General features: G+C 42.3%; 1 protein-coding gene across 3 annotated transcripts in view; it reads right to left on the reverse strand.

Annotated features, from left to right (window-relative positions):
- GALM (galactose mutarotase) overlaps window positions 1–16,773 on the reverse strand; it is a 100,280-nt gene that overhangs the window by 30,987 nt on the left and 52,520 nt on the right. For all 3 annotated transcript variants that reach the window (XM_079940454.1, XM_079940453.1, XM_079940452.1), the window contains one exon: window positions 11,034–11,115. In XM_079940454.1, coding sequence (XP_079796580.1) covers window positions 11,034–11,115 — 82 coding nt within the window. The remainder of the gene's footprint in view (window positions 1–11,033; window positions 11,116–16,773) is intronic.

Consider the following 16,773-nt stretch of genomic DNA (forward strand, 5'->3'; position numbering starts at 1 on the left):
TAATGCCATTTGCAGCAACATGGATGGACCTGGAGATTATCATACTAAGTGAAGTCAGACAGAGAAAGACAAATATCATATTATATCGCTTATATGTGGAATCTAAAAAAAATGATACAAACGAACTTATCTACAAAAAAAAAACAGACTCACAGATTTAGAGAAAGAACTTGTGGTTACCAGGGGGGAAGAGGGAGGGGGAGCGATAGGTTGGGAGTTTGGGATTGACATGTACACACTGATCTATTTAAAATAGGTAACCAACAAGGACCTAGTGTATAGCACAGGGTACTCTGCTCAATACTCTGTAATAATCTAAATGGGAAAAGAATTTGAAAAAGAACAGATACATGTATATGTATAACTGAATCACTCTGCTGTACACCTGAAACTAATATAACAGTTAATCAACTATACTCCAATATAACAATTAAAAACCAAAACAAAACCAAAAAAATATGACTATCTTTATGTATAATAATACATAATGGGGCAACCATAAGTTATCATTTCCTCAAAAGGGAAAACAAGACCAGAAAATCCCTCTGTGGACCAAGATGATGTGACCAACTCACACAGAGTTTGACACAGAATTTCAGGGGCTGGGGACTTCCCTGGCAGTCCAGTGGTTAAGACTTTGCCTTCCAGTGCAGGGGGTGTGTGTTCAATCCCTGGTCGGGAGCTAAGATCCCACATGCCTCCTGGCCAAAAAACCAAAACATAAAACAGAAGCAATATTGTAACAAATTCAATAAGGACTTTAAAAAAATGGTCCACATCAAAAAAGTCTTAAAAAAGAAAAAAAGAATTTCAGGGGCTCATGAATCCCTTGAAGTTCTTTCATCATCTTCCTAGACCCTGGTATGGACCCTGGTTAAGAATATCTGGGTTAGAAGTTCCATGTGGTCTTCGAATCATTGTTAGAAACTAACAGGACCTCAGAGTTCAACTAATGTATCCGTCATCTAATGAGATTTTACAGATTAGGTTATGAGGACCAAAGGTTTTCATGGCTGACTTGAGAGCAAAGATGGTGGGTAGCAGAATTGAGACCTGCATCCAGGTTTGCTGAATTCCAGTTATCACATGGTATTGCTTTAATACACTATGTTTAAAACAAGTGTAAAGAAGAGAGAAGAGTGGAAGAAGACTGACAAGGGGTGGACGGGGAAAGGAAGGAGTAGTTGTTCATAGCATGTGCAGACTGGCTGCTACTTGGTTTCACTTTTCTGTTTATCATAGATTAGTTTTCTAGCTCCAAGCCAAAGAGACCCGGCCTGAAGCTCCCTTCTAGCTTCCTACTTTGGATCTGTAACTAGTAAGTCCTGATAGAACATCTGAGGTAGACTTAATGTTGAGAAAGATAAGGGAGCCTGGGCACACTCTAAAACGGATTATGTCATTACGAAAACCCCAGAGCAGCAAAGAATCCACTGTTTCCAGGAAGTGGGGGAAACATTTCTAAGGAGAAAGTATGAGCCTTGAGGAGAGTAGGGGTATATGCAGCAAGGAAGGGGTATCGAGTGGTCCCTATGGGTGGGAGGGGGATGCTGAAACAGCGTGAGGTGTGAGTGAGGCACGCTGGGGGATGGGTCTGGGAGGCAGCTGGTGTCTGGCCTGGGAGCCATCTAAAAGTTTTTTTAAACTGTAGAGTATCAAAGTAAGATTTGCATTTTAGTTAGATATCTTTAGTAACCAGATGGAGGATAGATCTAAAGAGATTTTTTTTCCCCTAGTTAGAGAGCTGTTGTCCAGATTCATTTGTTCATTCACTGATTCCCAAATTATGAAGCTTGTAATATAAACCTGGTGCTGATCTAGAGAAAAAAAGACAACCTACACTGGGACAGTGACGATGGAGATGGAGCCATATAATCAATGATACATATTGAAGAGACAGATTCAAGGAATATTAGTTGTTAAAAATCATCAGGAGCTAATGACTAACAATATGGGGACGGGTGCGGGGAGGGACTGAAAGGGAAAGAGGAAGCATATTGACGGATGGTTGAAACAAATTCAGAGGATTTTTAGGGCATACTCTGTATGATACCATAATGATGGATACGTGTCATTATACATTTGACCAAACTCATAGAGTATACCACACCAAGAGTGAACTCTAGGGACTTCCCTGGCGGTCCAGTGGTTAGGACTCTGTGCTTCCACTGCACGGGGTGTGGGTTCAGTCCCTGGTCGGGGACCTAAGATCCTTCAAGCTGCGCAGCACGGCCCCCCCCTCCAAAAAGAGTGAAGCCTAATGAAAATTACGAACTTTGGGTGATAAAACATGTCAATGTTGGGTTTTTTGTTTTTAATAAATTTATTTATTTTATCTATTTATTTTTGGCTACGTTGCATCTTCGTTGCTGCGCGTGGGCTTTCTCTAGCTGCGGTGAGCAGGGGCTACTGTTCGTTGCGGTGTGTGGGCTTCTCATTGCGGTGGCTTCTCTTATTGCGGAGCACGGGCTCTAGGCGCACGGGCTTCAGTAGTTGTGACATGTGGACTCAGTAGTTGTGGCTCGTGGGCCTAGTTGCCCTGCAGCATGTGGGATCTTCCCAGACCAGGGATCGAACCCATGTCGCCTGCATTGGCAGGCGGAGTCTTAACCACTGCGCCACCAGGGAAGCCCCTCAATGTAGGTTTATCAATTATAACAAATGCACCACGCTGGTGGTGGGTGTTGATGAGGGGGAGGCCGTCATGTGTGGGAATGGGGGTTATGGAAAATCTCTGTACCTTCTGCTCAGTTTTTCTGTGAACCTAAAACTTCTCTAAAAAAAATTAAGTCTTATTACAAAAAATCAGCAGGACCTGACGATGATATTGAGTAGGGTGGGGAGGTGGGATGAAAAGGAAAGAGGAAGCATATTGATGGAGGGTTGAAACTAATATTATATCCACTATTTTAGAATTATATAAAGTCTAAAGGAGTTTTCTGTAAGTAGCTCTGCAAAGATTAAAACACGTAGATCAAAACAGTCTTCATCTGCACCATCTTTGAACTGGGAGACTACTTTGGAATTTGTTATTTCTCCAGGTCAGAGACTTAGACCTGTCCTAGGGAAGTAATTATAAAAGCAACTGAATTGTAGGTTGAACCCAGACAGGTTGAAATGAAATACAAATGTCTTGCTGAGCTCCTCTCCGCAGCCTCGTGGTAAACCTTTCCTACCAGAATTCTAATTTTGTCAAAATGGGGTTGCTTTCATGTAATTTTAGTAGGACCTTTCAAAAATGAAAAGCAGCAAGAACAGCTCTCCACAAGTGAACACAGATGCACTGGGGGACAAAGTGGATTGGGTAAATTTTTATAAAAATAGAAGGTATCTCATCTCAAGGAAGAGAATAAGATGGGATTTTACTAATGTTACTTTAAGAGACAAAAGACCCAATCAAATCATTCATTTTTGCTGTCTTAATTACTTATCTACTACGAGTAAAGAATAGCACAATTAAAATAAAAAAAAAAAACACCTATGTGCTGTAAATGCCTATAAAGACATGCTTAGTTTTGCACTGTGCTGTATACATCATAAAGTTTTGCTGGGCTGGTGGCCCAGATCGCCTCCAAGTCTCACAGTTCTGTAAAGCGAAAGGATGAAATGTAATATTTACAACGCTGGGAATGAATTAATCCCTGGAGAAACAGGGATTTTCTGTTTCTCACCTGCTCACATTCAGCTGGCTTAGTACCTGAGCAGGGTACCAGGGACTGGTTTCTCCTGTTGCCACAGGGCAGGACACCAGACTCAGGCCTTGAAGCTAAATATCTGACATGTCAGCACAGAGACCTGGCACTGGAGTGTTCTCTCTCTGTGGACGTCTACCTGTCCTTCCTGGTAAACGGCTTCCAGGAGTTCCACCTCTGGGAAACTACAGGGAGAGCCCTGACAACAACATAGAAAACATACTCAAGGTGACCTGAAGGTGCCCCAATAACAGAGTATGCGCCCATCCTAAGTAGTAGCAAATGCTATAAGGGCTGCACTTTTTTTTAAGTTGAGGAAAACTGCTCAGAAAAACCAAAGCTACGCTAACTGCTGACATGCAAACCCAGTTTTGACAGCTTAGCTGCAACTCTGCTCCTGGTCTACAGGTGAAATGAGCTCTCAGCCTTGCAGAGACCTTCTATTGGTGCAGGAGACAGGTGCCTGTGAGCAAGGACCATAGCTTACATTTGCTGAGGCGTTTCAAATGGGCTTTGGGAAAAGGACAGCCTTTTACCAGAGCTGAGAAAGGGGAAGAATGAAGAAGCCACAGAGTACAGGCCGTTGTCTTCCAGGCTTTTTTGGGAGACAGGCCTGACGACATTTTATATGCTCTCCCCAAAAGTGTCAGGAGGAAGAAAGGCAGGAGTGAAACAGGTGCCCAAGGCTGCTGGGGGTCTGTGGCCCTGCCTTGGGTAGAGGTCTAAATGCAGCTATAGGTTTAAGACGAAGGGATCTCATCATACTGTGCTTGCTTTGGTTCCCTGAAACTCTATGTCAAGGTATCCCTTTCCTCTCTATGTAATTATGCCCAGTCAGTAAGCCTGTGATAAACAAAATGGAGGACAGGACTTCACCTCTCCCCCCAAACATACATGGGGAAAAGGTCCCTTTTCACCAAGTACCTCGGCCACAGTATTACAACTACTGTAAGATAAGAGGTGCTACTTTCTCATACAATGGGTTTTCCCATCACCTGAAAAATTATTTGCTGAGGGTCTGTAACCAAGGTAAAAACACCCCCAAAGTTTAGATCTGCATTAGCATTTCCCTTAAGAACTCAGGTCACAGCTTTCATGAAGGGCAAACAAAAAGGAGGTAAAAAACAAATATAAGTATAAATTAACAGCCACAAAAGATGGAGACATGGCCTCTATCTTTGTCTTTCTTTTTTGTTTTTCTCTTTTTTTTTTTTTTTTGTGGTATGCGGGCCTCTCACTGTTGTGGCCTCTCCCATTGCGGAGCACAGGCTCCGGAGGCACAGGCTCAGCGGCCATGGCTCACGGGCCTAGCCTCTCCGCGGCATGTGGGATCCTCCTGGACCGGGGCACGAACCCGCGTCCCCTGCATCGGCAGGCGGACTCTCAACCACTGCACCACCAGGGAAGTTCTGTTTTTCTCTTTTTAAATATAATTTGAACAAACTTGTTTGCTGTTTTCTTTGCAGAAAATAAAAAGCAGAAATAAATTGAGAAGAAGGAGAAATGGGAAGGAAAATAGTGAGAGAAGCTGGGAGGTCACCTGTATAAAAGGTGGCAAAAGAATGAGAACTGACAACTGTCCAAAGCTCTATTTAGTTATTTAGTTTCTGGCTCCCTGTTTCTTGGCTACATGGTGATCTTGGCTATCTTTATAGTCAAGAAATTCATTTGGGCTTCCCTGGTGGTGCAGTGGTTAAGAATCCGCCTGCCAATGCAGGGGACACGGGTTCGAGCCCTGGTCCGGGAAGATCCCACATGCGGTGGAGCAAATAAGCCCGTGTGCCACAACTACTGAGCCTGCATGCTGCAACTACTGAAGCCTGTGTGCCTAGAGCCTGTGCTCTGCAGCAAGAGAAGCCACCACAATGAGCAGCCTGTGCACCCCAACAAAGAGTAGCTCCCACTCGCCACAACTAGAGAAAGCCCCCGTGCAGCAACGAAGACCCAACACAACCAAAAATAAATAAAATTAAAAAAAAAAAAAACGAAACTCATTTAATTTTCTCTCTTTTCTTCCTTTCCCCCTCCCCCAACTAACCAGGTCTAGTTAAGAGCTTGAGTTTTTTTTTTTTTTTGCGGTACGCAGGCCTCTCACTGTTGTGGCCTCTCCCGTTGCGGAGCAGAGGCTCCAGACGCGCAGGCTCAGCGGCCACAGCTCACGGGCCCAGCCACTCCACGGCATGTGGGATCTTCCCGGACCGGGGCATGAATCCGTGTCCCCTGCATCGGCAGGCGGACTCTCAACCACTGCGCCACCAGGGAAGCCCAAGAGCTTGAGTTTTAACACCAGACTACCTAGGTTTGAATTCCAGCTTTCCACTGCTCTTTAACTGAGTGGTCCTCAGTAAGTTACTTAAACTCCTTGCGCTACAGTTTGCACATCCGTTAATGATCAGAATCTACCTTATAGGGTTGTGGTGTGGATTATTTATAAAGTATCTCTGAAATACCAGCTATTATTATCATAAACCCTCACCTCATCTCACAGATAAACAGTATCTTCCATTTTCTCAATTCAACACAACCTCAGTCTCTAGATACTGCATATCAATTCCCAGAACCCTTAACAAGTATGGCTGGTCTAACAGGTTTCTTGCAGCACGTCTCACGGAAGTGGGCTTGGACTTCAGTCCAGTCTAGTTCTGGCTGAATATCTGGTACACCTGTGAGTCTGCCCTGTGTGGATTGGCCTTGAACTCCAGGCCAGCCTATGGTCATCCAGGGCCACCCCAGGGATTGCAGCCATATCAGAGCCTGGTGCAGATGTGACCTGGCCCCAGCCAACTGCTTATTGGCCCATCCATTTTCTGCCACCAAAAGCATGCCCTGAATGCTTCAGAAGCCCAGCACTTCCCTGGGGACCATCCTGCTGTTTCCTGCACTGCCCATTCTTGTTCATCTCCGTAGAAAACACATTTCTCCTCCTCACTGCCTGGCAAAACGCTACTCGTCCTTCCAAGTTTTATTTCATTCTCATCTCCTCTACCTGGGAGCCCCCAGACAGTGCTTTCCTTCTGTACCAAGTCTCTTAGTTACATCTACATCTCTTAGTTAAGTCTACTTAGTTACATCATTGACATGATTTTCCAGGTCAGTGGATAATATTCTGGCTGATTCCTCCACTGGACTGTCAACTCCTAGCAAGCCCAGATACACTGGGGAGGCATTTCTGAATGACCAAATGACTTTGGACTCATCTCAGTTAAGCCACTTGCTCGTGGGCTTTTGGTCAATGTTAAGAGTCAGATGAAGTCTGAGCTCCTAGAGATTTCCTCTCTGCTGAAAGTGGGCCAGACGTGTGAATTCTTACATCACTGAAGGGTACAGTAGAAGTTACTGCCCTTTTTGAGGAAGTTACAAAGGAATAATATAATTATTTGTTTCTTAAGCATTTCTGAGAAAGGAGGAAGAAAAAAAACTCTATAATTTCAGTTTGTGTCATTGGGTAAACAGATATAATCTATGAGGGACCAGCTAATGTATGGATATGTAAAAGATACTTACAAATTTTTCATGAGCTCTGAAGTTGTTGCAACTTATTTACTTCTGTAATAGAGTTCTAATGAACTTGAAGGGTGCTGGAGATAGCCGTAAAATGTTACACTAAGAGCCTTGTAGAATCACAGAATGTAAGAGTTACAAGTGACCTTGCAGACCATTATTGGTTCTTGATCATGAGTGCATAATAAAATTTTCACTGGTCCACAGAAAACTGAGATAGATTTGGATAATCAGCTGTCACATTTCTTTAAAAAGTAAGAAAAATTGGGCTTCCCTGGTGGCGCAGTGGTTAAGAATCCCCCTGCCAATGCGGGAGACACAGGTTCGAGCCCTGGTCTGGGAAGATCCCACATGCCGTGGAGCAACTAAGCCCATGCGCCACAACTACTGAGCCTCCACTCTAGAGCCCGTGAGCCATAACTACTGAGCCCATGTGCCATAACTACTGAAGCCTATACGCCTGGAGCCCAGTGCTCTGCAACAAGACAAGCCACCGCAATGAGAAGCCCCCTCTCGCAGCAACTAGAGAAAGCCCGTGCGCAGCAACAAAGACCCAACGCAGCCAAAAATAAAAGTAAATTTAAAAAAAAAAAAGTCAGAAAAATTCAATTTAAAGGGTCATTTCTATTCTGAGATTAAATTTTCCCCACTTTTATGGTGTTAATATATTCTTTCTTTTATGAAACATGGTGATTATGAATGGTAGTTTCAGCTTTTTTTTTTAAATGTAGCCTATTTATCTCTGTTCCTTATTATTATCCCAATTGGTTAAATTTTTTTAAATTGAAATATAATATGCATATATTCCCAATTAATTTTAATAGCCCTGTATTTGTAATAGCTTTCTAGCTTGGCAAAATGAAAAGTTGGGCAACCCCAGATAAGTTTCCCAAACGGTTTTTTAAATAAAATTTATGGGTCTGATTTATGAAAATTTATGAACCCTGATTGAGTTGAACCTCCTATTTGCAGAAAAGGAAATAAGCATCTATAGAGGTTAAATGTTAAAGCATTATACATGCACCCAAGGTCCCCTAGCTAGTCAATAGCAAAGCCAAGACTAGAACCGGGGCTCTTGCCTCCCTGAAAGTCCAGAGATCTCACAGCCAACTCAACTTCACAGGTGTTCAATATTAGTACAGAGTGTAGAATTTGATCCTAAAGCCACTTACAGTGCAGAACTGAGATGAACATGAGTTTTATGCAGTCAATTAGATTGCATGTTAAGCTGTACTTTGCTTTGCCACAATTATCTCTTACAATCATGACAAATAATCTTTACCTGGTATGAGTTATGCATTTTTGTGATTTTCATCTGATCAAAACTCAGCAGGATAGCATAAAATTTTATAAATATACAGAAATAAATATGCCCTTATTTCATCACCTCCATTTATAAGCTACTTAGTTCATTTTCTTCCTTATCAGTCACGAAACAGGAGCTGCCACCATTTTCCCTTGCAGTTCACATCACATAGTTCTAATGCAATAATTCTGCATCTAGGACAAGATGGGCCAGCTTATTCACACCCATCTATTGAGTCATGTCAATATCAGAAGATAACACATTACCAAGACAAACATAAAAGCCCTGGAGCCAGAAAAATATTCAACACTGTGACGCCAAAAAATTTTTAATCCATGTATCTTGATTCCTCATTATTATTCTAATTAGTTTTGTAGTCGCCTTGTTTATGGGAGTTTCTAATTCCTGCTGTTAACTGAAGTTGCTGTTCAGTATGCAGGCTCACATTCTTTTTCCCCTTAAGAATTCTGAACTACCAGCCATAAACACAGCCCTATTGCTTTAAAGATGCCGAAATAAAGATGCTCAAACAAAAGCCCTTACCTAAAGTAAGGCAGGTGCCCGGTACACTTTAGTATCTTACTTGGATCCCTGGGTCTTTCTTTTTTTCCAGTTTTGAAAATTTGAAATAATTTTAGACTTACAAAAATGTTGCAAAAATAATACATCTATGTGTACCCTTCACCCACCTTTCTCTGCCCTTTTTCTGCCTCATGATCCAGTCTAGGATCCCATGTTGCATTTAATTATTGTATCTCCTTAGTCTCCTCTGTGACTGCTCCTCAGTCTTTTTTTGTCCTTCACGATCTTGATCTCTTTGAAGAGTACTGGTCAATTATTCTGTACATGATCCCTCAATTGGGTTCATGTCATGGCTTCTCCTGAATGGACTGAGGTTCTGCATTTTTGACAGAAAACCACACAAGTGATGTGCTTTTTTCAGTGCATCCTATGAGGGGGATGTAATGTCAACAGTCTTCTTACTTTGATGTAAACCAAGTAACTAACAAAGATGGTGCCCTTGGCTTCTAATTGCTCATATTCTATCACCTAAGCTCTTTATTGGAGCAGAGGTGACAACTAAGGTACTAGTACCCTTACACAGGGTGGGAACAGAAGGGACAGGTCTTCCTGACCTTTCACACGTAGCTACCACAGCAATGGGCTTCTGGAGGGCTGGCGCCCTAAACAGAAGCCTGAGAGAACAGACCACAGGACATAAGCCATCTGATAAAGGAGCTATGAGATAACACATCCGAGAAGTCAAGTCACTGTCAGACACAGGTAAGAGACCTAGATCAGGCAAGGGTAGCACGAAGGTGGCCCTTCCTCCAGAAGGGGAAGTGATACAGAAAGTGTTTGTGTCTTTCTAGATTTCTGTTCTTCCTTCCCTTCATCCTCTACTTTTGTTTACTTTAGTTTTCTTTGACGATGCCTTCTACATTCAGCTGATCTCTGATTTTAACAAAATCCCAATAAGAATATGTATCTACTGCTTTGGGGATAATTATTACAAGTTAATTTCTATAAACTGCCACAAATAACAGCACCCCTGCCATTCATCTTGTCATCTATCTGTCCCCGGGAGCCAGATGGGGGTACACGTACAATCTAGTACAAAACTATACCCCTCAATCCTGGAGATAACACATGAACCAAGGTTCTTTCTTTCCTTTTTTAAATTGAGATATAATTCACATACCCTTTTAAAGTGCACAATTCATCAATGTTTAGTATATTTACAAGGTTGTGCAACCATCATCACTGTCTAATTCCAGAATCTTTCACCCCAAACAGAAATCTAGTACCCATTGTCACTCCCCATTCTCCTCTGTCCCCAGCACCTGGCAACTCACTAATCTACTCTCTATCTCTATGGACTTGCCTATTGAACCAAGGTACTTTTCATCCCAAATAATAATGACCAAAATGATCTCAATCCAGTAAACCTAGGAGACACACACACACACATACACATGAATTTGACTCTGCCAACACCTCGCCTACCCTTTTGGTATGCAGAACTCCTCCTTCCACCCCATCCCCCTAACTGTGTCTCGGAGGTGATGTATCTGTATTTGTCCTCCTCAGGGTACAACCCGTCCAACCCTTTCCTTTTCTGTCAAAAACCATGACATGTTCTATCAGCGTCCTGCATCTGTGGGGTAATGCTTAGGTAAATTTATCTCTGCTCAGATGCTAAGGAGTAACAGATTTACATTTTAATGCAGAACTTCTGGAGTCTATGGCTCAGCTAGGATGACCATCTGACCCAGCTTTTTGGGATTATCTCAGTTTATGCCTGTTGCCCTGGCAAAATTATTAACAGCATCCCCTTACCCTCTCAAGAGTGTCCTGGTTTGGGTGTTTAAGTAAATGGTCACCCAACCATAACCAAAATAAATGACTAATCATGGTAATTATGGGCATTGTGTCAGGTCAACAAGGGAAATGTATTTAGGGAAATGAAGTTTTAATGTTTCTCACACTGCACCGCAGCTCTGCATTCCCATAAAAGGTGTAAATTCACCAACCTGTAGGAATCAGGGTTTCATCCACAGGCAAAAAAGTATCAGCTTCTATAGTGACTTCATGGTCGTATATATTCGGGGAACCCTGGGATAGAAAAAGTAGAGAAAGAAAAGAAGGTTTAGTGCTCAGTCTTATTTTATATATTTGCTTTATAACTTCTCTTGCAGAAATGTTTTCAAGTATTGACGAAAACTTTAGAAATCCCATTTGACCTATGATGATGATGAATTCGTTCATTTAAATTAGGTAGATAGGGGCTCAAACGTAGCAGCCGATACATTTGGAAGAAACTTTCGAGTGTGACCCCAGCATGCATGTTCTTTTGTGAATGGAATTATGAAAGTGAAAAGTCAGAGAAACAACAGTGGTTTGAAAGCCTTTTGAATTTTGACTTATTAGCAGAGGGTTTTCTTCTACTGTCCTCACATGCCAGGCAAACAAAAGAGCAAGGGTCAGTGACCTGTAACACACAGGTGGACAGCCAAAGCATCACCTCTAGGCTCACGAGGGGTGGGCCATGTCACCCCTTCTCTGGCCTAGTTCCCACTCAGAGGACCCACTCCCTCCTCCATGGCAGAAGCCTGGAAGTCAGAACTGGGGTCCCATCTCCCCTGTAAAGATGCAGCCTGACCTCCTGGTGGAGTCAAAGGCTGGTCCCTGAAGCACTGGTCAGTGGTCAGAAAGGCCCGGGGTCTAGTTCTGGACTTACTTCCTTCAGTATAAAATCAGTCTGATGTCCCCATTCTGTCCAGGGTTCTTGGGGAACAGTTCAGTAAGGATGTGTTGTGTTGCTTACAAACTGGAAAATACACATATATGTTTCTAATAAAAAGGATTACATTTTAATAGCAGTATTTTAAAGCTTCACAGCAAAAGATGTGGAAAGGAAACCAAGTGAGGGCTTTTGCTGAGTGAATGCTCAAAAGTAAACGAAACTGGTAGTTTTCAGCTAGGGATGATTTTGCCCCACAGGTGTCTCGAGACATTTTTGATTGTCACGGCTGGGGGTGGTAATGCTACTGGGGAAGCAGTCGTGTGAAGAGGCCAGGGATTCTGCCAAACAGTGTACCATGCTCAGGTCAGCCTCCGCACCCCGGCAACAAGGAGTCATCTGGCCCCAAATGTCAACAGTGCCGAGGTTGAGAAGCCCTGAGCTCAGCTAAACTGAAGGCTCCGAGGGGTTCCTGAGAAGTGAGCAGAGAGAGGCAGAGTGCTCTGGGTTAACTGAGAACATATTCTACTGTCAGAAGGCCTCAGCCACGAAATCAAATGGAGTCGTCCAGAGGACAAAGGCCAAGATTTCAGAGGCTGTGAGAATCGATGTCTAAACATGACAGAAATCGGTTTATTTACACTACCAGGAGGCTCTGTTTCTAACGAACTATGATTCTCCTGTACTGTCCCAGCGGTCAAGGGTAGGAGTGGGTGGGAGACAAGCCTGGGGCAGAGGCTTCTGCCCACACTATCTTAGCCACTTGTTTGGTCCCTGATCTGACCTGGGAAGGCAGGTCCAAAATGGGAGTGGCCTGCACCCCCGCCTAGAGCTGTTCCAGCCTAGAGGGGTCTCTCTCCTGTGTGGCTCTCCCTACTGTCACCTCAGGCCTCAGGCTACTGCCAGTACCGAAGAGGCCCCTGGGACTGAGGGTAGCAGCTGTGAGGGAATGAGAATTTGGGACTCTTTCTTTGGCTCTAATTGTTCAATGCTCAGTTCAAGATTGAGTAGTATTCCATTGTATAAATATATCACAACTTATCTGTTCTCCTATTGATAGACTTTTGGGTTGTTTTGAGTTTTTTTTATTATAATGAATAGAGCTTCTTAGGAATTTCCTTGTTCTGTTTGTTTTTTAGCACTAGGGCAGGAAGAAAATGATTCAGTATGAAAATCACACACCAGTAAATTGAGTCCAAGATGTGGGGAAGAAGCCTGGGAGGAGAAGGAAAGGAACACTGACTAGGCACCCACTCTCTGAATTGTTGGGTCATTAAACAGCAGTAACATTCCTTCAGTAAAAGAAGCACGCTTTTCATTTTATGACTCTTCTGACCTGGAATAATGCAATGTCTACTCTGGTGGAATATTACTGTTGGATTCTTTTCCTTTTCAGGCTGATGAAAACTTGGCAAGGAATGCTGATTCACAAACAGAACTGAGGCCCATCTCTGAGTTCAGTGTTTGCTTTGGTTAACTTTCGCTGCTACTATTTGTAACATTAACCATTTATAAAGCTCACTGTGGCTTGGGTGGGGCTTTAAAGACCTTTTTGTGCGCTGCCACTACCACTTCCTTACTTCAGCTCTTATCACCTCTAGCAGGATATAACAGATACTATTGGTTACTACCCAAAAGCTATCTCAACTCCATTATCAGCACCCTCCCTTTCCCCTGGCAGAACACTGACTTGTTGATTTATCCTATATGAGGATATATTCAGGGAAAGGAACCCCACCCAGGCCCCAGAGGGCAAACTTTGATTTGTCTAAGCCAACCATTGTAGTCTAATTCCCTTGCTGGTGATTGGCTTAAGCAGAGCGTAAGACATACTTCTGGCCAACAAAACGTGAGGAAAGTCTGCTGAGGAGCTTCTAGAAAAAGTTTTGCTTGTTCTTAAAAATGGAACATTAGAGATATGAAAAAAAGAATAGTTCCTTTTTTTATCTCTGGATGTGACTATATGAAGAGGTGATTCATGGAGCTGTGGCAACCATCTTGTGACCATGAGGGGATAAGCTGGAAGACAAAAACCATAGCACTGAAGAAGCAGAATGGAACGATGGAAGAATTTGGGTCCTTGATGACATACCTACACAGTCATACCAAAACCAGAACTATTGCTTTTCATCTCAAATTGCCCCAGGCCTGCTTTCATAGATCTTTAGATAAAGTTTCAGTTAAAAAAAAAAGTTCTCCCAGTTTTGTGTTAGATAAGAAAGGAACAGCCAAAAAAAAAAAAAAAAAAAAATCAACCAACCTGCAACCTACATACCTTTTCCATTCTTTGAAAAACACAGTGCTCTCCTCCCCCTAGGCCTCCAACACTCAAACTTAGAAGTGATGAGTCAAAGTTTGACGCCCAAGTAGGACAAAAATACTGCTTATTAAATTTAAAAAACAAACAAAAAGAAAATATATAAGATGAGCTGACTATTGTAAATATCAAGTTTTGAGCTATTTACCTGGGGAGGGTTTAAGACACACAATAATGCTTTTCCAGGTAGGGCAAGAGATGTTCTGAAAATGCAGAGAGACCCCTTGACCCCAGGCCGGGTAACTGCCTACCAACCCTTACCTGATGCTCCAAAAGGCTGGTGGCCCTCACCCACCCCATCCCTGAAGCTAGAGGCTGTGGATGTGAGCTGTACTTACTAAGATAGCACACAGAAGGGAGTTGACCCTGACCGCCCTTCTGTGTAGGGTCTGTGATCTGGGAAACTATTCAGACTCTGGAAAAAAATTTAGAAATTTTTAGGAGTCACTCCAAGTCCTTGTAGGATTGGAAGGGTAGAAAATTCTGGTCAGGAGGGTCCTCCTCTCACATAAGCAGAAAGAGCCTTAGTGAACTTTACGTTCCCATTTTGCGTCCTACATTGGAACACATTGGCAGAGTAATACTTCACGCCTAATTTCTTTTTCTATTTCTGAATCTATTCCTTTAGATCACCCCCTTAGTTACAAAAATGTGGAAAATAGTGGAAAATCACCATGATCTATTACCCACATAAAACCATTAATATTTTGTTCTATTTCTGTCAAGTTTCTTTCTGAACTTACTTTAAAAAGTGGGGTCTTCCACCTCCTAGAGAAATGGAAATAAAAACAAAAATAAACAAGTGGGACCTAATGAAACTTAAAAGCTTTTGCACAGCAAAGGAAATCATAAACAAGACCAAAAGACAACCCTCAGAATGGGAGAAAATATTTGCAAATGAAGCAACTGACAAAGGATTAATCTCCAAAATTTACAAGCATCTCATGCAGCTCAATAACAAAAAAACAAACAACCCAACCCAAAAATGGGCAGAAGACTTAAATAGACATTTCTCCAAAGAAGATATACAGACTGCCAACAAACACATGAAAGAATGCTCAACATCATTAATCATTAGAGAAATGTAAATCAAAACTACAATGAGATATCATCTCACACCGGTCAGAATGGCCATCACCAAAAAATCTAGAAACAATAAATGCTGGAGAGGGTGTGGAGAAAAGGGAACACTCTTGCACTGTTGGTGGGAATGTGAATTGGTACAGGCACTATGGAGAACAGTATGGAGGTTCCTTAAAAAACTACAAATAGAACTACCATAGGACCCAGCAATCCCACTACTGGGCATATACCCTGAGAAAGCCATAATTCAAAAAGAGTCATGTACCAAAATGTTCATTGCAGCTCTATATACAATAGCCAGGAGATGGAAACAACCTAAGTGTCCATCATCGGATGAATGGATAAAGAAGATGTGGTACATATATACAATGGAATATTATTCAACCATAAAAAGAAACGAAATTGAGTTATTTGTAGTGAGGTTGATGGACCTAGAGTCTGTCATACAGAGTGAAGTAAGTCAGAAAGAGAAAGACAAATACCGTATGCTAACACATATATATGGAACCTAAGGAAAAAAAAATGTCATGAAGAACCTAGGGGTAAGACAGGAATAAAGACACAGACCTACTAGAGAATGGACTTGAGGATATGGGGAGGGGGATGGGTAAGCTGGGACAAAGCGAGAGAGAGGCATGGACATATATACACTACCAAACGTAAGGTAGATAGCTAGTGGGAAGCAGCCGCATAGCACAGGGAGATCAGCTTGTTGCTTTGTGACCACCTAGAGGGGTGGGATAGGGAGGGTGGGAGGGAGGGAGATGCAAGAGGGAAGAGATATGGGAACATATGTATACATATAACTGATTCACTTTGTTATAAAGCAGAAACTAACACACCATTGTAAAGCAATTATACTCCAATAAAGATGTAAAAAAAAAAAAAGTGGGGTCTTTATGCTCATGATTGCAGAGTCTCTTATGGCTTGTGTGTGCTTATTTTTTGGTTTGTCTTTAAGATCTCAAGAAGGATGGTGGAAGTTCCTGAAGATAAGGAACAAGCAAGTGAAGAACCATCTTTCTTATTTTCAAATTATGTAAGAACCAATTAACTCATGCTATTTGAAAAGATTCTAGAAAAGAAATCAGCATATCATCAACAAAATCCTAAAAAGTGTAAAAATGCAATATATTACTAGCTGGCTGTGAACATCATTTTGTAGTAGGAAATCATGCCAAAGCGATTCAAGTCTAGTATACAATGATGAGCTTCTTAGATGAAGAGAAAGTCATAGATAGAATCTACAGATTTTAGCTAAGCCTTTTTTTTATTCTGTCTCATGTAATAGCCTCCTCAGCAAGCTAGAATATTATCATTAGGAGGGAATGAGGTAGTTTAGAGGGAATTACCTAAGGGGGGCTGTCAGTGTCTCCACACCACTCCTAGGGTGGGCCGTACAGCGGGAGCACACAAACATTGGCAGCATTTATCTAAAGGGGCTGGGCTAAGCACATCTTCAAAGATCCAGTGATGGAAAATGCCTTAATTGGAAGTAATTTTGGTGGGGGGGTGGGGTGAAACTGGCGTGAAACTGGGGAAGCAAATGTAAGCACTTGTTACAATTAGATGACAGGCAGTTCTTTAAATAGCTTGTTACCTGTCTGAGCGTGTGGGGCAGCACAATGTA

The sequence above is a fragment of the Stenella coeruleoalba genome, assembly GCF_951394435.1.
Source record: "Stenella coeruleoalba genome assembly, chromosome: 13".
NCBI classification, from domain to species: Eukaryota; Metazoa; Chordata; class Mammalia; order Artiodactyla; family Delphinidae; genus Stenella; species Stenella coeruleoalba.